The sequence below is a fragment of the Nothobranchius furzeri genome, chromosome 9, assembly GCF_043380555.1.
Source record: "Nothobranchius furzeri strain GRZ-AD chromosome 9, NfurGRZ-RIMD1, whole genome shotgun sequence".
Lineage (NCBI taxonomy): Eukaryota > Metazoa > Chordata > Actinopteri > Cyprinodontiformes > Nothobranchiidae > Nothobranchius > Nothobranchius furzeri.
The window spans coordinates 53750449-53771259 of NC_091749.1; the positions used below are offsets into that span (position 1 = coordinate 53750449).

A 20811-nucleotide genomic window follows, 5' to 3' on the forward strand; every position below is an offset into this window, starting at 1 on the left:
CTAGACAAATATTTACTAACTAAAACTAAAACCACAAATCAGTACAGTCAGATTGTTAATAAACCTTAACACCCTAACCCATAAACCTAACTATTTAACTTCAAACTTAAATTAATTAACAAATGGCACAATAATAAACTAAAGGAAATCCTTCAGTCCCCTCTTCATGGAGCAATTGGTTTGGCCCCATCAGCTCCTCCATGTATTTAGCTGACAGAACCCCTTCAACACTGTTTGCCTGTCCCATCTCAGGAAGCAGGAAGTGGAGAACCTTTTTTTTATTTATTTATTTTATTTTTATTTTTTATTGCAGAAAAGCATATTTACATTACAAATAAGGCGAACATGCCAATGTATTCAGATGAGAATTGAACAGTCAGTGAAAAGGGGGAGGACAAAAACAAACAAACAAAAAACACAAAAACAATGCAAGGGACCACTACACAGTTCCAGGAAGTCTACAAAAAAAGTCTATACATATCTTCATAGCTGTTATTATTGATACATTTAAGGGATCTTAGATACAATCTAAAATCATGTACAAATGCATTGAACACAGGGGGTGATTTCAGTATTTTTTGTTTATGTATGAAGAATTTTGCCAGACAAAGAAGTAGATTGTAGCAGAGTTCTTGGTAGGAAGTGGAGAACCTGTTCACTGTTGTGTGGACATGGGTGTGGCCATCACATGTCCATTTTTTTTCTTCTCTCTTTCCGCAGGTCTAGAAGCAGTCTCTTGTTCATTATTGTTTATTTTTGTGGAACCCAGACACGGACAAAGCAGACACACCCCAATATAAAATATGAAAAATGCAAATGCGTTTTTTAAGAGTGCAGCAGCAACATGAAAACAGGTGCGTTGACCATGTCTGGCCCACGAATAATCAATGTGTATGTGAATACTTGTGTAATGCATGGCTAGAAAACTCCAGTCCTGCTCCAGCAGTTTTAGAGGTTTCCCTACTTCAACACATCTGATTTTATTCAGCAGGTGATTAACAGCTACTACAGAGCCTGGTGGGCTGCTGAACAGGTGAATCGACTGTGCTGAAAGAAGGTAACAACTTAAACATGCTGGTTTTCCAGGACCAGGGCTCGCTACCAGACATGTGTCATGTGCCCTACTCCTGATGTAACGTGTCTCAGAATCTGTACACCCATCCACACGGTGGCAGTATGCAGTTCCACGGAGTTTACGACCTTAAAAAATCCCAGAACAAGACGTAGAACACAATTTTGCAACAGTGTCGTAAATGTTTTTGATGGAATTCGGCGTTGTCGTCCTCTGAGCTCGTAGCTAGTCGCCCTTCAGTCCTCCTAGAAAACTCTCTGCTAAAACAAATATTACCCTGAAGCTAAACCATGGCGGGGACAATTGCTCGTAAAGCTATTGACCACCTCAGGAGCAAAGAGTTCAGAGACTATCTGATGAGGTTTGTGTTATTATCTATTAGCTTTCTATTCCTCAACACAACGCTAATGAAGCTAGTTGGGGCTTTTTAAGGAACGCTATCCTAAGTTTTCCGTCCTCGTTTCATCTGTATTTAAACTATAGGTAATAAATATTTTTGTTATTGTGTGACATCGTCCATAACACAGGTAAAGGTGGAGAGTTTTCAAGGACGATTGAGCTACCACCTTGTCCCATACCTGTCAGATCAAAGAACGTTTTGTATGAAACTCGGTTTTTAATTGTTTACTCTTCCCAATAAAGCGCAAATCAAATAAATCTATGTTAATGTATTTCAAGGGTGTAGTTTTTTATGGTAGTGTGATGGCAAAGTCTGTGTAGCTAAAATCCAGAGTAAAGTTTATGTTTGGACATTGGTGACGTAATGAGTGACACTTGTGTACTTTTAGCTCTGAACAATGTTCATGATCTTTGTGGTACTTAAACTTTACCAGCTTTGTACACGTTTTGTAAAAAAAACGGTTTACAAAAGAAAATGAAGTGCAGTATACACCCATATCTTTTTATGTATTTATTTTTAGGTTTTTGGTTTATTTTTCTGTATTTACTCAATGTGTCATTGGCTTGCTTGTTTATAATTTATCTCCGTTTGTCTTTTTCTTTTCTATGTGGCAACAAACCAAAATATACCAACAAACAGCACGGTAAGTTCCATTCATCGTCTAATGGGTTGTCTTTACATTTTGAATGTTTGTTTCTACACACATTCCTCCTTTCCCACTATCAGGGGCGGTCATACACTATACATTCAAAACATATTTTGTCACATCCTTCTGATTTTGTGAATCACAACATAAAAATGCACCATCAAGTTCTTAGTTCTGTTCTATAGTTTAATCAGGTCATAATAAATGTGACTTTTGCAGCACTTCTGGGGTCCAGTAGCAAACTGGGGTCTTCCAATAGCTGCCATCACAGACATGAAGAAGAGCCCTGAAATCATCAGTGGCAGGATGACCTTCGGTAAGGCATACAAACGCACGTGTAGGTCAGGGTTAACAAATTATTTACTGTCAAGATAGTTTACTAGATCAGCTTTTAGGTCAAGTTCTGAATTTCAAACTGAGTTTAAGTAGACTGAATAAAACATACTGACTACATGATCTAAATAACTTTGTCACTGACCTGTAATGTCTACTAAATGCTGTTCTTTTGTTGAAGGAAGTGAAATTTAAGCTGTGTTATATTACCGGTTAAAGCCTTAGGAATCCTAAATGAAGAGGGTGTGAGAAATACAAAGTACTCTAAAAAGTTGTGTTTGTTTGTTTGTTTTCTTTTCCCTCAGCTTTGTGCTGTTACTCGCTGCTTTTCATGAGGTTTGCTTACAAGGTTCAGCCACGTAACTGGCTTCTCTTTGCCTGCCATCTAACCAATGAGTCTGCACAACTAATCCAGGGAAGTCGTCTCATCAAATACAAGTGAGATTTTCTATTCTGTATATTTTTATCGTCTGAGTATTAATTTTTCCATGACTACTGAGCCGAAATAGTATTTTCCGTTTGTTTAATATCACAATGGTTGATCTGTGTAAATAGAAAAACTAAAAAAAGATTCACATGTTAAATATTTGCTAAAACAAGAGTGTTTATTGTGTAGAAATGGTCTCTCTTTTGCTGTTATTTCAGCATGGAGAAGAGCAAGACGGGATCTTAGTGGTGGAGTGACGTAGAGGCACTGCTGCAGAATGCTGCTTTAAAAACCAGCTGGACATCAGAACTCCTTCATCTAAACATCTCATCCAATCGTTTGCACTTATAGCCATTTCTTCTATCTTTGTGGTTTGTGACTGATCACTGCTGAGGAGGTTTAGTCATTTTAGGACACAGAACATAGAAAGCTGAAGCTTCTCTCCATAATAAAGCTGGATTGTAACACATTAGGTTTTTGCTGCATTGAGTGTGTCACTATAGTAGACCGTGAACTAAGGTAATTAAAGTAACCGATGCCTTGCACACAGACTCGTGGGTGCTGTAGTCTTTAACACCATGCCCCCATACTATATAGTTTTTTGTCAGTTAAGTCATTACAGGTCACAAAAACAGAATTTCTTTAAGCTTTTAACTTGTTTTGAAATTAGGATTCACTCTACGCTGATGCTTGTGCCATGTTATAGAATTACTGTCTACACATCATTTTTCATCCGTACATCAGTCATGATGTCTTCTGCTGTGTCTGAGAAGCAATACAATAAAATAATAATAATAATAATCCGTCTATGATTAATGTTCCTGTTTGGAGTTTAATCAACATATGGTCATTGTATGATTCCTCTATAATATCCCTTGATTCATGTCTGGGTTCTCTGGGTTTGTTTAAATAAATTAAACTTAAAATTTGTTGTGTTTTCAGTGATTTTTGTTTGTTTTATATAAAGCTCCACAACTGCCATTATTGCCTGTTTTGTCTCATAATAAATACCAATGTTCATTGTTAGGAGCTAGGTTACATTTACAGTGTAGTATTAGTTAGGTTATGGCATTGAGCAACCCTACAGCAAATTTAGCTCAGTTTTAATTTAAAAGAGGAACTAAAGTTACAAATCAATTTCACATTTATGCACACCTTTAGTTGGTGCTGATAATTTTACAGATTTATTCGAGTTTAACTTCAAATAAGTATTAATGTTTTAATCTATAATTCTACAACAGTTAGTTCAGACAGAGGGATTTGATAGGTCAAGAGACTTTCCAAGAGTGCTGATGTTGGACTATAACAGCACTGGGACTGTTTACAAACAGTATCACTCCGCTGTGCACAGGCGTTCTAACCGTTATGTAGAAAATGTTTGTGTTGCCTAGAAACAGCCTTGTCTGAGTCTCCGTTTCATGTTGGGACTATGTGTTGGCGGAGCCTGATAAATGATTAAATAAATGAACAAAATCATTATCTGTTGTTGCTTATTGTTGCTATAAAAATAAAATGAGTAGGTAGAACTGTTGCATAAAAGCAATATCACACTCGAGGTTGTGTGTTGTTGCTGAATATCAGCACTGGTGTGATTATCTATGGCACTCGGCCTGCAGCCTCGTGCCTACAACCGAATCACACCAGTGCTGATATTCAGCAACAGCACACTCCCTCTTGTGTGATATTGCTTAATTGACAATGCAGCAGTGGATAATTTCACTCTCAAACAACTGCATGCGTGGTATGAATCACATTTTAGGAGAATTAAACTTTGTAACAGCAAATCACCTCCAAATCAACTTTTTTCTGATAAACTACATAAATGTGTGTCTAATCATGCAGCAGACAAGTGCAGTCAATAGTTTTGCACTTAAGTGCATTTTAGTTCAAATTTTAATTTTCTGCCTAAAACTGTCCGTGTTGTGCCGTTGTCAGGTAAAAACTGCACTGCAATTAAATTTAAATCCACCATTGCTATTGGCTAAGAAGTACCCTAGAACATTAGCTGGTACCATATGATGTCACAATGGCCTTGTTCAAGTTGAGCTGCTCCTCGCCTGGAAAACAGACGGAAGCAGCAGTATTAGGGGGTGCTGCATGTGTAGCTCGCGGGTGACTATGGATGAAGATATCGCGTTAGAGTTCACATTTGTTTAATTTTCAATTTTAATTCTGGTGCCTGTTAGCAGCTGAAACACATCCTCACGTGCTTCTGGATATCATATACATGAAGACATGACTGTAATAATAAGTAAAGGTTATCAGCTGTAGGTTTAGTGTGCTCATAGGAAACGTGACAAAAGAACACAAAACACATTTCTCAGATTCTTACTCAACTCCCACTTCCTGTTTGAAAAATGCAACGAATGCTGTTGCCTAGCAGACCCTAGAGGGTGGAGCCGCTAACAAATACATACACACACAGGCTCACAATGACATTGTGACATCATATGGTACCAGCTATCAAATCAAATCAAAGATATTTTATTAATCCCAGAGAGAAATTAGAGTTTCAGTACACACAATTCAGAGATCAGACATACATGGGAGAGACACATGACAAGAATTGGTGACTGTGGTCATTCACAACCCCGACTTGCGCTACCTTAATAGAGATCAGAGGGCTACATGAGGATTGGTTCAGGTGGAGGGGGAAAAAGGCACTTCAGAGTTACCCTCCACCAGGAGGACAGCTTTGCTCTGCAAAAAAACACCTCAAATAGAGATATGCAACAGACTTCAGACAACACAACATAAGTGTCCACTAGGTGGGGTGGTGGGTTGGGACTATCCCCACTTCAGTTCCTGCAGCCACAATAAGCAGCGCATGTCACCTCAATGTGGATGGGGGAGGAGCATTGAGGGTTGGAGGGTTGCAGTTAGGGCTGCAACAAACGATTATTTGGATAATCGATTAATCGGATGGGGTCTCGACACGATTAATCGATTAATCGGATTACATGGGGAAATTTTTAAAAACTGCTAGGGAAACGTTATTTCTCTCCTTCCTTCACTTTATTTAACACAACATTATTAGAAAACAGTTCAATAGCAGAAAAACAACATGCCATCACCTAAATTGTCTTATAAGGTGTATAGACAGAGACCCTAAGCTACATCTATCTGTGACCTAAAATGCTTGGTCCAAGTTAAGGGCAATTCTCATCTGTTTTGTTTGATCTCATCTGTTGACATTTATTTTAAATGTAATTAAACATAGGCTGTGAATTAATCAAAATTGATCACTATTTCCAAAAATGACTGAAAAAATACCAAATAAAACAAAAGTAAATGAATGCCATCCTCCTTGCGATGATGCCCTGGGCAACTGCCATAAAGTCACATCAAGAAATGCTGCTGATCATTCCAATGATCCCAAATAGACTCACATTAGGCCACATGAAAGCAACTGAACCCAAAAATATATTAACCAGTATATAACTGCACTCTCACACAACACGCCTGCAGCAACAGTTAGGACTCCTCCCTCCCTTTGAAAAGCGTTTTTGCTTCTGAGGACATTGTGGCTGTAAAACCACATGCTAGTAGTCTGGCCCCGGTGTGATCAACCAGTTTCTGCGGGAATGTGACGGCGGAACCAGGGCCAGATTAACACTTTGTTGTACCCTGGGCAACAATATTCAAGGGCTCCATCATCACGACCCGAGGATCACCATAATGTGGTCACATACAGAATATTTTACTGTAATATGCAGTAAATATACTCAATACTTGAATGCCTGACAACACGTAACCCGCCCAGAGTAACCTTTGACCCACCTCGTGTGGACTGACCAATGAGGAGAGGGTCTTAACTTGAGGCCCTCTCTTCATTGGTCAGTCTGCATGAGACTGACTCTCAACTGACGTTCAGTCGTAGGCAGCGAAGCGTCTCTGTGCAGTGCAAAAGCCCGGGTGGACAGTTTGTTTAATGTAGGGTGATCATATTTCCATTTCCAAACAAGAGGACAGGGGATCTGTGCCTATGACGTCACACTATGGCAACGCCACACAAACCATGTTGGGACCCATTTTTTATAAGAACTAAATTAATATCAGATTCTGCCAATTAAAGGGCTCTAAAACAATTCATATGTAAATATTTTGCATATTTAATGCAAAATCTAATTTTTATGCTTTAGTGCTGCAACAAGGTTTTATTAATAATAAATTTTTATACCTTTTGTTTTACTACAGCATCGGTAAGCTTCCTGTGCACAGATTATTAAGGATGCTTGTTTCAGCTGTGAGATTAGACGATAGGATCAATGAAAAAATAAGTTGTCACAAACTCCATGGAAACTTTCAGAGAATCCACAAATAGTGGCTTTCAAATGGTTTTGTTACTTTTTGCAAGTTTAGAAAAGAAGCAGATGAGACAGCATGTCTGATAATTTAGTTTTTCATCTGATAATATTAGAACATGTCAGTAATGTCTGAGGGGCTTTTATAAACACTGTATAACTAACACTACTGGAGAGGGCATGAATTACACAGAGGCTTCTGGGGAGCCCAGTTATTGGGGGGGGGGGGGGGCATTTTGCCTTGGCCCCCAAAATGTCTTGAAACGGCCCTGGGTGTGTGACTGAGTTTTGAAGGTGATCTGAATTGTATCAGATGTATAAATATGACATGTGTATAACTTATTGTTTTATAGGTAAAAACGTGTAGTGGTGATAAATCTACCTACATTTGACTTTTCAACACTTTGTTTTGTTTTCTTGTTTTTATTGAACTATTTTCCTGTCCTGTCTGTCTCTCATCTTCCTGCATCTCCTCTTAATTCTCCAGAAAATCTGTTGCCTGGATTCTTACCTTTTCACCTCATCAGTTACTTTTGAGCAGGTCAAAGGGATCTCCTGACCGAAAAGCGCAGAGCGCGTTTTCGATGCTGCGTGAGGTGACATCACCACAGCACAGGTGATGAGCTCCGCAGTAGCAGAGGGCTTCAGGCACAAATAAGACAGAAAATAGAGAACATGTGCGGACATGAACGATCGTGTGCTAATTATAGTTTTTTGGTTGCGCCACTTTGAGAATGGACCGTGCGCTGGAAGCAGCTGCCTGGATCGCTGTGCAACAATGCGGAACCGGTTCGCAGCAGCGCAAGTCTGCCGGCTCTCCCTCGCGCTGATCTGCGGCTCTCCCTCGCGCTGATCTGCCGGCTCTCCCTCGCGCTGATCTGCGGCTCTCCCTCGCGCTGATCTGCGGCTCTCCCTCGCGCTGATCTGACTTGCTCTGGTCTGCGCGCAACGGCGGGCGGGAAGGGGGGGCGCTTTTGGAAGAGTTGTGCGACACAACGAATCGATGACGCAATTCGTTGCCAACGCTTTTAGTAATCGATTTTCATCGAATTTATCGATTCGTTGTTGCAGCCCTAGTTGCAGTGACCCTGGAACATTTCAGCGGCCTTCCCGCAGTCCCGCCCAGGCTGGGAAAGGAGACAGAGTTGAGCTGCCATAGCGACGGCACATTCCATATATCTTCTGAGGGGGGAGTTTTCGTTGGAGCCTTGCAGGCTCAAGGGCTCCAGATTCCGATTAGAAATTGTTTTGGGGCTAGACAGAGATAACTTCCTCTCTGTCTTACAGTTTGTTGGTCCTCAAACTCTCAAAATCCCAATAATGGACATTAATCTATCCCAATCCGTGCTGATTCGTTCACTCTCTCCTTGATGGCACCCTTTTGTGCCAATGAAGGAATCTCGGCCAAAGTTCCAAGCTTACGATTCATCTCGACAATTATTTGAGTCTGTGAATTCACAGCGCGGTGCAAACCATCTCTGAGCTCCGGGATCAGGCCAATAATCCTCGACAGCTCGTTAATTTTCCGGTAAGCCAGGTAGCCTCCAAGATCAATGAGCAGGAAACCTGACACCAACACCACGAATACCCACACGTCTTCAGAGTCCTCCACAGACAGCTGAGATAAACAAATCAAGTTCCACTGTTTCCAGGAGTCCATGATGTGTCCAACTGGGTCTGTCCCAGCGGGGCATCCAGGAGCCCCTTCTCCTGTTCTCATCGTTGAAAAAACTTTATCAATCACGTTGAGAGACCAACTGACGAGATCCATTTAAGTGAATTTCAGTTTCCAGAAAAATGCAGAAGCAGCCATGCACCCAGCACACACAGACAGACAGAGGGCCTTGAGGATAACATATGGAGGAGAGGAGGAAAAAAAGCGTCTGCACCCTCCAAGAGCCGGAAGAAGAATGTTCTAGAATGTCCTAACGTTTTAGGGCACCTCTTAGCCAATAGCGATGGCAGATTTAAATTCAAATGTAGTGCAGTTTTTACCTGACAATGACACAACACTGACAGTTTCAGGCAGAAATTTTAAATTTTAACTAAAATGCACTAAAGTGCTAAACTATTGACTACATGTGCCTGCAGCGCGATTACATACACATTTATATAGTTTATCAGAAAAAAAGTTGATTTGGGGTGACTTGCTCTTTAACGATTTTGGGGGAGAAAAATAAAATCTAAATAAACTCTTGTTTTGGTATTCTTTATAATAAAACGTAGAATTTTCACAGGTTTAGAAAAAAGTAACCGTTTTGTTTGAGGTCATTTGATTGTAGAGACCAGATTCGTCCAGCAGGCGGCAGTAATGCAACAATAAAAGGACCCAGAAGAAAACAAACATGGCGTCCTTCCATAGTGATGAGTGGAGAGCTATATGCGACAAATTCAACAACGCCCAAAATCTCACCGAAGTAGAATCTAGAAATGACCCAGAGAACGACCCGTTCCGTTCCAAGTACAAAGCCCGGGAACTTCTCAGAGAAATCTATTGTTCACTGAAGAGTTTAGAAGCTGGTGACGGTGAGCAGGACGCCGACGGCGGAGAGAGCGGGGACCAGCTACCGACGGAGCAGCCGGTGGACGACCAAAAGGAGGAGGGTGTCTTCTCTCGGGGCTTCAGCGGTGACTCCCCAGCGGGGAAGCGAGTGGCCAAGCTCGGAGCTGTGGAATATTTTCTGGGCGTCAACCATGTGGACACGGAGGAGCTGTCAGCCGGGCAGGAGCATCTGATGAACTGCATGAAGCTGCTGGAGAGATGCGGGGTGTCGTCGGAGAATGTGTCGCTGTTCATTAATGTCAGGGTAACGAACGATGACGTTTCATCTGGTTTAGTAATGGCGGAGTTGGCATCATTTCAGGTGTGTGAGTACATAAGCTGATGGTGTGTGTGTGTTTGCTCTCCGTTCCGTCAGAACCAGCTGGGCATCCTCTGGGCTGGCCGAGATGAGACCGAGATGGCTCAAGAGTACCTGGAAAAAGCGGAGTCCATCTACCAGCGTTACATGAAGGAGGTCAGTTAGGTTTTCTGAGCAGCTGCTGGTGCACTCACTCAAACTGTAGCTGATCCAGAACTGTTTTTATTTGGACATTTCATTTGCAGCACGCTTGTTCATCAGGACCACATTGCTCTGTTCCTGTTCTGTCATCACGCTTCTCACGACCCTTTCTGTGTATTTTACGCGGCCAATGAGTCTCGTATATATAATATATAATCACAAACACTGCAGTTGAAATTTTATGAGGTCAAATCCTCCCCAACATCTGGGATTGTTGTGTTTTCTGTGCCTCGTGAAGGATGGGACTCCTCCCACCGACATGACGGAGTACTTTAGTGCAGAGGAGAACCTGCTGACACACCAGGAAAGGATCAAGAGGTAATTTCTGAACCCCAGCTTCCATAAGCATGCTCTGCACGTTTTAAATTATATTTCTCTTCCACCAGGTTCGAGCTGGCCTACACCCACACCATGTACTACCTCGCTCAAGTGTATACAAACCTCGGTGAGTGTGTGTGGCTGAAGTTCTCGTTACCGGGTAGTTTAGATTACATATGGATGTTTCACCATCGTTTGTCTCTCAGGTCAGAAAGAGCGTGCTGCCACCTACTGCCACTGCACCCTGCAGAGACAGTTACAGTTAAACCAGTTCAACCCGATGGAGTGGGCTCTGAATGCAGCTGCGCTGTCTCAGTATTACATCCCAAAGGTACCACTTGGGTGCAACGGGAAATTGTTGACTTATGAGTTAAAATCTCAAAGGATGTTGATTCTTCTGTTGTAAACTTTAGTAAGCGTCTCGCATTTGTGCTGGTGTTCTTCTCAGGGCCGATACATGGAGGGCAGGCATTGCCTTGCAGCAGCTACTGTTGTTTCAGGTTTGGCTGGAGAGGTTCCGTCTGAGGCCGTAGCTCAGGAAAGTAAGAGCCCTCTCATGAAAACATTTTATTTAAACGCCTGTCCCAGAGTCGAGTAAACCGGCGTAGTTTTCACCTCTCCTTGCTTCACCTTGCTTCACCCTGTTCCTCTAGACTTGTTTATCATTCCTCTCTTTGGTCACTGGCACATCCGATCGTCTCTTTCTGTCCGACTCAGGTGAGGCGGAGAGCGAGCGCAGAGAACAGCTCAGACAGAAGAGAGCAGAGATGGCGAGATGTTGGATTAAATATTGTCTAAATCTCCTACAGGATGCTAAGAAACTCCTGGAGGTACTGTTTGTGCCTGTTAACGAAAACCAGAGAAACGGAATAAATTCCTCTAACTGTCAGATCTTCACGCTGGTTTTTAAGTCTTGTATGAAAGTCTTGTGGGTGTTCGTGCAGGACAACATCGGTGAGCTGGATACGGATCGTCAGGATGAGCTGAGGAGAGCGAGACGACGACAGGAGGAGGAGGAAGAAAAAGGGAGGAAGAGTGCTCTGCTGTTTGGCTCTGAAGACACTTTTGATTCTATTGCAAGTGTGGAAGAAAAGGTCTGAGTCACCCGAGTTCAAACTTTATGTTGGTTATTGTGTGGGTCTTTGTTTTATGAGGTCATAAAGCTTTGTTTACATTTTCTTTAAATGCACACACACACACACACACACACACACACTGCGTTAATGTAGTAAAGAAACATGGAGTGGATTAAGTTAATCTCACAATTATGATTTTGTATTTAAAAAATATTACACAAAAAGTGTGTAAAATTCAAGCATGCATGATAGAAGAAATGAGATGTTCGTATCAAGAAATTAAGAGTCAGAAGATGTCGGATATCTGTAAGATAACAAAAGGCCAATGTCGAGCAACCCTAGTAGCTTTGTCATTTTTATTTTTGTCAAATTCCTTCATTTCACTGTGCATTATGTTTTGTTTGTTTTTTTCATTATATAAGTTTGAATGTTTAATATAATAAGAGAATCTTAAAAACTATTAATGAGGACTTTGGGTGCCTTGTCAGTAGGGGGCGCTATTCTATAGATTTTATTAAGTCACTTTGCTGACTGCTTTTTTGTGTTTTTGGTTTGTTTTGCGTCCTCCGTCTCTTACAGGTCATGTGTTTGCTACCTCTGGACTTCACGGAGGCCAGATCGGTTTTTCTGGTGGGACAGAATTATGTCACGCAGGTACGCACAGCAGGAAACCGTCTCTGTTTAATTGACTGAAACTCGTATATTACATCACAAGTAGAGGAACTCTGCAGGAATGTGGAGTTTAAACACCTTACAGTAATTCTTTACCAGCATAGAACATCATTTGTATTTGAAACTATAAATTTGATTTTTCCAATTTTTAAAAAGCACAAGTTTTCTACATTTTTTCAAAAAAGCCTTTTTAAAAATGTTAATTTGTCCGAATAAATAAAATTTATTTTGATTGCAAAATAATTATTTCAAAAGGATTTTAACATTAATATTTAGTGAAAAGAAGGATTTGGTTCTGCTCTGTTGTTAAAATGTGTTTTTGTGTCATTAAGTCACATGATTTCTTCATAAAGATGCTTAACCTGCACTTTAGGGACATTACCTGATCTTAAAGCCACAGAGCTAATGTGTCTGCGTGAAACGTTGTTTTTGTGGTTGACGGTTAGCTGCTTCCTTCCTTCCATCTCCAAGGCTAAAGAGTACTATCAGATGGACGGCTACGTCACGGACCACATCGAGATTCTGCAGGACCACAGTGCTCTGTTCCGGGCCCTGGCTTTCTTTGAGGAAGACCTGGAGCGTCGCTGCAAAATGCACAAACGAAGAGTCGACATGTTGGAGCCGATCTGCAACGGTACAGCTGTTGTTGTTTTTCCTTTAAAATTCTTAAGAAAGTCTTCCTCTGTGACTCTCCTTGTTTTTCCTCCAGACCTGAATTCTCAGTACTACCTAATGATCCGCCGACAGCTGATGTTTGAGTTGGCTGAGACCTACAGCGACATGATGGACCTCAAACTGACTCTGGCCAACAGACAAGCAGATGCACAGGCCTCAGACAGCCACACCATTAAGAAGTTCAACCATCTCTGCTCTGCTTCTGCCAAGTAGGAGTGCATTTGGGTTCGAAGCACCAGATTGAGTTTCTGTTTGTTTCAACGCTCTCCTGAAGGATTTGTGTGATCCTCTCATCTCCAGGTTCTTCCAGATGTTCCTGGATTCTCTGTGTTCTCCCGAGGGAAAGCCTCCGGAGCACCTGGAGGAGGAGGTGCTCAGACCAGCTCTGGTGGCTAGGTTCAGAGTAGCCCGACTGCACAGCAAACTGATCAGCTCCTCACCTGCCGTTCAGCTGGAAAACCTCGACAGCTCCCTGCAAAACTACAAGTACGTCTTGTATTTTTATTTACAAGCAGCTTAAATAAAGAAATGGCAACAGTGCGGTGATACCTTGTGTCCTGTTGTGTAGGTACGTGGTGCAGTATTGCGAGGCTCACCCTGAGGCAGCAGCTGCCGTGGAGACGGAGCTGGAGCTGAGCAAAGAGATGGTCGGCCTCCTCCCTCTCAAAATCAACCGCCTCAAAGCGAGGATGGCCGCCAACAACTGAGCCTCTTCTGAATGGCTGCAGAACCGATTGCGTTCGGCTTTATTCTGATGTGCCAGTCGGTCATCGTCAGTGGACGCTCCGCACTCAGAGGAACCAAACGCTACATCTTTGGATCCCTGTTCTAACTGTGTACCTTTTTCAGTGACGTGTTTTCCTCTGTGTAGTGAGCATGCTGCTTTTTAAAGATGCCTCTGTACGATACAGGCTATATATACTATCAAAATAAAAGTATCAAAGGAAAAGGCAACTAAACACTAAAGCATGATTTTGTTTCCAAATGTCCTGTTTACATTCCATCTGCAGAGCTGCAGCCTTTGTAGATTTATCACTAAACCAATCATTTAGCAGCGTTTTCTCAGTTTTCATAGCAGGTGCGTTGACGTTTTATATGTATGAATTTAGTTCATATTTATAATTATTGCACTATGTAAATGTCTTCTGGTTTTAACTGGTGGGACTTCTGTCAAGTCCCCAGAAGTTGTATTGTTTCAGCTCCTCTCTGATTGCAGCAGAAATGTTGGTGCGTGCTAAAACTAGAATTCTTGTGGCGTTGACAATGAGCACCCTGAGGTGAGGAGCAGTCCAGTCGATCCAGTTCTCAGATTCTTCTTCTGCAAGTCAGCAGAATAAATCAGTAATCTAGTATTCTGCAGTACTAGTGTGTTTCTTATCAAAGTCATGAAATGGGACCACAGTCTTGTGTTTAAGGTTTGAAGGATCTCTTGTTTCTTTGCAGATGAGAGTAAGATTTGCAAATAAAAGTTAAACTCTTTAAAAACCATGTTATTCATTATAAACTGGGTGTGATTGGTGATGACATTTATTTACATGTTTTCTTAACATTTAAAATTAATTTGACTTTAAATCAGCATTTCAGATAAATCTATGGTGCCTATCTCCAGCAGTCAACGGGCAAGTAGGTGGGGTACACCCTGGACAGAGAGCCAGTCCATCGCAAGGCAACACAGAGACACACAGGACAAACTATCATGCACACACACACACTCTCACCTAAGGACAATTTAGACAGACCAATCAACCTAACAGTCATGTTTTTGGACTGGGAGGAAGCCTATGCACAGGGAGAACATGCAAACTCCATGCAGAAAGATCCCAGGCCGGAAATCGAACTAGGACCTTCTCGCTGCAAGGCAACAGCTCTAACCACTGCACAGCCCCTAATTATTAAATATATTTTTCAAAATTAAATAACTTATGTGCATTTGTATTACTTTAATCAAGTCTGTAATTATTAAACACATTAAAGGAAAAAAAATCTAACTTTGCCCAATTTAAAAAATAATCATCTACCTTCTTAAAAAATGAATTAACCAATCAAAACCCCATTTTTTTACAGAAAGTTTCCTTAAAACTAATAAATATTAAATGTTGAGAGTTCTTGAATTTTCTTAGCTTTGTTTCTTTTTTGAGATCCTGTTGAATTCTATCAGACAGGCTCTATTAATGTAATTCCACCTTAATCAGGCCAGAGTTTAACCACTGAACTTGAACTATAGTTAAGGATTTGAACACCAAGTCACCCCCAAATTTACTGTTTTTCTCATTAACCGTATACATGAGTGTCTATTAGTGCTGTGGATATGTGTAGTCATTATTTTGGCATTTCAGTGCATCTTATAAAAATACTCTGTCCAAAACATCAGTTTAGCACTTCCTTCAGATTAAAAGTCTGCTCTACATTTGAATCAGCCATTGCTATTGGCTAAGCCGGTATTTTATACGTTTTTTTACGTTATTACAGCATGCCCGATGTGGCTGCACCGCACTGGACTGCAGCCAAGTCTTGTAAGGTTCCAGCGAGTGCGTACACTGTTCCGAACTTGGCCCCACCCTTTTTGCACCCTTGATCCACACTTCACCGAAGCACACGTTGGTGTGAACTTATGGGGGATTCCCTATTCCCACTCCCTAGTCATCAAACACTGGTGAAATTCATCTCTGCGTTTGACCCATCCCCGTGGGAATCGGTGAGCTGCAGCAGTGGCTTTGCTCAGAAACTATTTTGTGGTTTAAATCCCCCAATCCTACTCCTTAAAGCTGAGTGTCAAGCAGGGAGGCCTTGGGTCCCAGTCTTTGGTATAACTCAGGGCAGACACTCATACCACAAGGCCACTGAGAATGTATATGTGTATTACCCACAATCCATTGCTGCTAAGGAATTTTGAGAAGACGGTGGAGAAATGGCTCAAGTGCCCAAATGATTACAAACAAATATTTGGGGGAAGGGAAATGAATGATCCTTTTGGTTATTTCCCAACTGTTCGTCTTAATAATTAGAATGAAAAAGGGAAATCTTTTTGCACATAGCCCCACCAAGATTCGTTCTCATCCGCCATTTTAATTGAATCAACAAAGTGACGATGTATGATGTCAGCTAGTACGTGTGACATAAGATGTCTGCTGCTTGCCACCTCCAAAGGATCTTCCTCCTTTTCCTCTTTCCTTTTTTCTTTTTTTTCCGTGTCCTGTCTGGCTTTGAAGCAATCACATTTGATGTCTGAATGCCAAAGACAAGGCTTGCGGTTTTACTCTCACAAGTGGAACGTTATAGCTTCTGCTATAATGCCACAAAACTCTATTAGAAATATTTTATCCCCACGGACACGGAGACAGAAGTGAGTGAGAAAGGGGAAGAGAGAAGGAAGAGGTGGGGAGGGGGATTCACAAGAATAAGCAAAAATAATGAACGAGAGTCTGCTTCCTGCAGAAAGAAAAAAAAACACAAAAACACAAAAATACAAGACCAAAATATCACTGCGTCAACAACATGAAGATATATAAAACTAACTATTTTGCTGAGAAACACACAGTAATAATTCATAGTGCATTTAGTGCCAACCACAGCCACCACACAGGTGATGTGTTGAAAACGCCCAAGTCCATCTTTGTGAGAGCACCATGTGAGCACCTGTGTGTGTTCACGCATTTGTATTAGTACGTTTTTTCTATAGGAGTGTCCGATAGTGAGTGTTAGGGGCCACAGACCTGCCCCCAAAGACCGGTGGAAGATGGAGGAGTTCCAAGTCCTAGAGATCCAAGGGTCTTCCCGAAGGGCAGGAACCCCAGGAAGACAGCCACCGGAGAAGCCAGAGGAGCAGAGGATTACCCCGGGGGCTACAACCAGCAGCCACCAGAGCCCTGGGAGATGGCAATGGAAAGCCGCCCACCCAGAGCTGGACGAGCTCAGAACATAGTGGCCCGGGACCTGACAGAGCCCAGGGATCCAGACCCTTTACTCTCTCCTCTGGTGAAGGAGGAGGAGAGAATTCCTCCAGCTCAAATGACTGCTGTGAGGTAAAAGAGCTAGTGAGGTTACGGTACTCTATTTGTCATGCAGTCTGCAGCCCAATCCTCATTCTCCCACTGCGCCCTACGGTCTCCTCTTGGTCCACCAGGCGACGCCTCCCTTTAGCCCCTTTTTTAAGCAGGAAGTGTGTGGAGTAAGCCTCTGGTAAGGGGGTGACTTGCTCTTTAAGAAGGCCGATAATTATTTTTCACATCGGAGCTGGATGGTTTGGAAAGCGTTTAAATGAAATGATCATTTGAAGAACTCCGAAAGGGGGAAAAAAATTGTGTCATTTTGGTGCAAAGCTGAAACTGCATGGCGTCAGAAAAATAAATGTATCTCATTCAGGGTTTCTGATGCACACTTCAGCGTTTGTGAAAGAGGTCAGATGTGAGTGCTGGCTCATGACTGATTTCCTGCTAATTGTGGTGTCAGGCAAATTTAACCAGCTCTGTGCTGCTTCATCTCAGGAGACATTAGTGGTTTTTGGTGAAGCTGCTGAGGTGGAAGACACTGAGTGGGTGTCACAGCAATCTGGTGACACAATGGGTTTCATGATTGATGTTCACATATCTGGGTTAAAGTAATAATGGCAGTTTACACGAAGGCCGTAAAATCCCTCAGTAGCTCGTGCAAAGGGCGGGCGACAAGTTCATGTTTCCCTGTAGGTTTAGTGGATCACAACGTGGTCATTTTAGGAAAGTCTGATAAATCATCATGTAAACAAACAATCTCACAAAAGAATACAAATCAAAACAATATTCACTATGTAAAGTAGCTGGACATAAAGAAACATTTACCTTTTTTGTGGACTTAAACTTTGTTTTCTAAATCAAAGCTAAACAGCTGAAAACTAAACAGCTGAGCATGATGTGTGTAGGAAAATGATATTTTTTAATGTTGTTGGTCCAAAATATTGATGTAAAGAGCTCCATTTATACTCAGAAAGGGGCAGAAGTAGCTCAGGAGGTGGAGCGGGTCGCCTCATGATCAGAGGGCCGTGGGTTTGATTCCAGCTCCCACCGGAGGTATTCTGCCGTTGTGTCTTTGGGCAAGACATTTCACACAATTTGTCTATGTTAGTGGTGGTCAGAGGGGCTGATGGCATGAAATGGCAGCCTTGCCTCTGTCAGACCACCCCAGGGCAGTTGTGGCTACATAGCTTACCATCACTGGCAGTGTGTGAATAAAGGAAAGTGCAATCCAATCCATTATTATTTTCCTTCATTAAATATTTATGTATAGAAAAATTGTCCATAATTAAGCCTTCTAGGCTGCAGAAATGTAAAAGATTTAGAACAGTCGGTGTCATTATCAGCGGTTTGCCTTGTCTTGTGGAAGTGATCGTTGAAAAGTGATTCAGACTCAAGGCAGATGAGATGATGCATCAGAAAACTGCAAAATGGAGCAAAAGTCACCTTCAGTAGTTTTATGAAGAACTGAGGGAGCTGAATGACAACATTAGTTTCCTGGGGTTATCGGTTAACTTTGTATTCACAGTGATCAACGTGCAGCCTTAAAATAAAAGGCTTGTGCAAATGTGTGAAATGCCTCGCCTTTGTTTGCAAGTTTGTTAAATTGGTGCTTTTCTGAGTGTGTGAAAATAGCGCTCCGTACTGTCATAAACTTGATTCCACGTAATGTGACAGGGACGTGGACACAGCTGAGTGAAAAATATGACTCCTATAGATGCAGTCAATTTATAAAAAAACACCTTGCATCCATGCGGGAACAGACAGATGTGTGTGTGTGTGTGTGTGTGTGTGTGTGTGTGTGTGTGTGTGTGTGTGTGTGTGTGTGTGTGTGTTGTGTGGTTGTTTCAGCGGTGAGCTTGGGCAGGCTAGAGTGTGATTTCCTGAAAAACAATTATAGTACCTAATCTCACCACTTCCTTCAGCATCTATGTGGAGCTAAAATGACGCTTTTCTACTTTCCCTCTGAGATGTTGTCACTTCTGAACTTTAGTAAAGTTTTTCTGTTTGGTGCATTTCACCGGAAACAAATTTCACAAACTGCTTCACAAAGTCAAATTTAACGTTGCAGGGTTCCTGACCAGCTAAAGACCATCATGGTTTTAAGTAAAACCATGAATAACTGTCTCAAGACACCTACCTTCTCAAATGATAAAAGTCAGGCCATTTGAATTTTTTACATTTTGTAGCATAACAAACATTTGAGCCCTTAATGCGCATAAGCTCAGAAATAATTTATGAAAATACCATTAATGATATGAAAATATATCGTTGAGCATTTATTTTACTCACTCTGAGTTTTTCGTGCAGGCTGAACATGAAAACAGTCTCCTACAGTCTCCTGGTCATCATCAAATATTACATCTCCACTTGACCCATCCCTGCGGGAGCGGGGCACAGGGTTAGTATTTAGACCTATCTCCTGCATTATATTCTGATAGAATTTAGACGATGAAACTCTAGGATTTGAATATCCTGGGAGAGCTACGTCACACTGTCACTTAACATTCATGACGTGTGTCGAGGAAGGCTGTTGTTGGTTTAGCGTCCAGGAAACAGCAGAGAATGTCTTTAATGCTGAAAACTCTGAAAGGTGCATTAAAGACTATATCGCCTTTAACAAAAAACGCTTGAGAATTAATATTTTTTTAATTCATTTCTGATCTCAAAATTCCTTCACCACAACAAATCAAACCGTCACTATAGTTACCTTCCAAAAGGTGTTTGTTCGGCATGATTATGATTCATGTTCAATTTATGTTGATGTTTGGCATAAATTGTTTGTGTCACAACAAGCATCCAGTATTAACACTTTTCATATTATGTGCCTTTAAAATAATTTACTGTATACATGTCTGCATTTCCTCCATTGTTATAGTAGCCCTGAAGTTTGCAGAGGCTCTGCATCTAACTTTTAAAAATAATCAACTTGAGATATAAAAAATAAAAAGATCACAAACTTCTGTAATCAAAGAAATATAATATCAAATATCTACATATTTTTAAACATGTTGCAAGCATTACATTTGACCTCAGTCGGCTCCAAAACCAAGCTTTCAAATATCTATGGTTTGTGCACCTATAAAATTCCAAAGTTCAAACACTTATAAACATTTAGTCTTGTTAATGTAAATTACACAGAATCAAACTCATGGAAAACAACGACTTTTTCAAGTAAAAGACTTTTCTTAATTATCATTAACAAATATGCAGCTATGTTATGCTAATGGGAGCCTGTGTTGATACTAAAAGAGCAGAAAATTAATGAAAATGTATTTGATGATGTCTGTGAAACATCTGCAGGACACGTGGGGAAATATTACAGGATAAAGATGGAAAACATGTAAAGAAACCGCATCAAAGCCAACACACACACACACACACAGAGAGAGAGAGAGAGAGAGAGAGAGAGAGAGAGAGAGAGAGAGAGAGAGAGAGAGAGAGAGAGAGCAGTGATGACGTTTTAGAAGAAAATCTTTTAGTTTTCACTTTTGAACTTTGCTGCTGCTGATGATAATGATGATGAAGAAGATGATGATGATGATGATGATGATGATGATGATGAAGACGAATCATTCACCTCTTTTTTAATGTAGAGCTTGAAAAAACTTAGTTTTAGCTATTTTTAACAGTAACAATGACAGTTACCCGTGATGGTTTATTTATTTTATCTCGATTTGAAAAAATAACGAAAAACTTCGGGAAAAAACATCCTGGGGTCAATAAAGACAAACTCTCGATTCTTTAATCTTGATGTAAAACTTAAAAACAAGCTGAAACTTTATCTTTCAGCAGCTATTTCCTGAATCCCAGCAGTTGCGCAAATCCGATCTGCATCAG

The 20811-nt window shown here is 41.2% G+C and overlaps 2 protein-coding genes across 2 annotated transcripts; both read left to right on the plus strand.

Moving 5' to 3' along the window:
- Positions 1-1226: 1226 nt before the first annotated feature.
- mpc1 (mitochondrial pyruvate carrier 1) lies at positions 1227-3807 on the plus strand. The gene is made up of 4 exons (XM_054732189.2): positions 1227-1437; positions 2338-2434; positions 2757-2889; positions 3097-3807. Exons 1-4 carry the CDS (start codon positions 1363-1365, stop codon positions 3122-3124), a joined length of 333 nt encoding a protein of 110 aa, XP_054588164.1. The 5' UTR covers positions 1227-1362; the 3' UTR covers positions 3125-3807.
- A 5683-nt stretch (positions 3808-9490) lies between these two features.
- On the plus strand, positions 9491-14473 carry kifbp (kinesin family binding protein). Its single transcript, XM_015953785.3, has 13 exons — positions 9491-9989; positions 10101-10199; positions 10483-10562; positions 10631-10689; positions 10769-10893; positions 11011-11104; positions 11280-11392; positions 11507-11656; positions 12218-12292; positions 12782-12944; positions 13020-13194; positions 13286-13471; positions 13554-14473. Exons 1-13 carry the CDS (start codon positions 9528-9530, stop codon positions 13690-13692), a joined length of 1920 nt encoding a protein of 639 aa, XP_015809271.3. The 5' UTR covers positions 9491-9527; the 3' UTR covers positions 13693-14473.
- Positions 14474-20811: the final 6338 nt, after the last annotated feature.

What these genes read in the sequence shown, in the direction of transcription:
- mpc1 (XM_054732189.2), top strand. Translation starts at nt 1,363, where the DNA reads ATGGCGGGGACAATTGCTCGTAAAGCTATTGACCACCTCAGGAGCAAA. An exon ending in CAGTGGCAGGATGACCTTCG is followed by an intron (nt 2,435 to 2,756) that starts GTAAGGCATACA and finishes CTTTTCCCTCAG; the next exon opens with CTTTGTGCTGTTACTCGCTG. An exon ending in AGTCGTCTCATCAAATACAA is followed by an intron (nt 2,890 to 3,096) that starts GTGAGATTTTCT and finishes CTGTTATTTCAG; the next exon opens with CATGGAGAAGAGCAAGACGG.
- kifbp (XM_015953785.3), top strand. Translation starts at nt 9,528, where the DNA reads ATGGCGTCCTTCCATAGTGATGAGTGGAGAGCTATATGCGACAAATTC. An exon ending in CACCAGGAAAGGATCAAGAG is followed by an intron (nt 10,563 to 10,630) that starts GTAATTTCTGAA and finishes CTCTTCCACCAG; the next exon opens with GTTCGAGCTGGCCTACACCC. An exon ending in CTCAGTATTACATCCCAAAG is followed by an intron (nt 10,894 to 11,010) that starts GTACCACTTGGG and finishes TGTTCTTCTCAG; the next exon opens with GGCCGATACATGGAGGGCAG.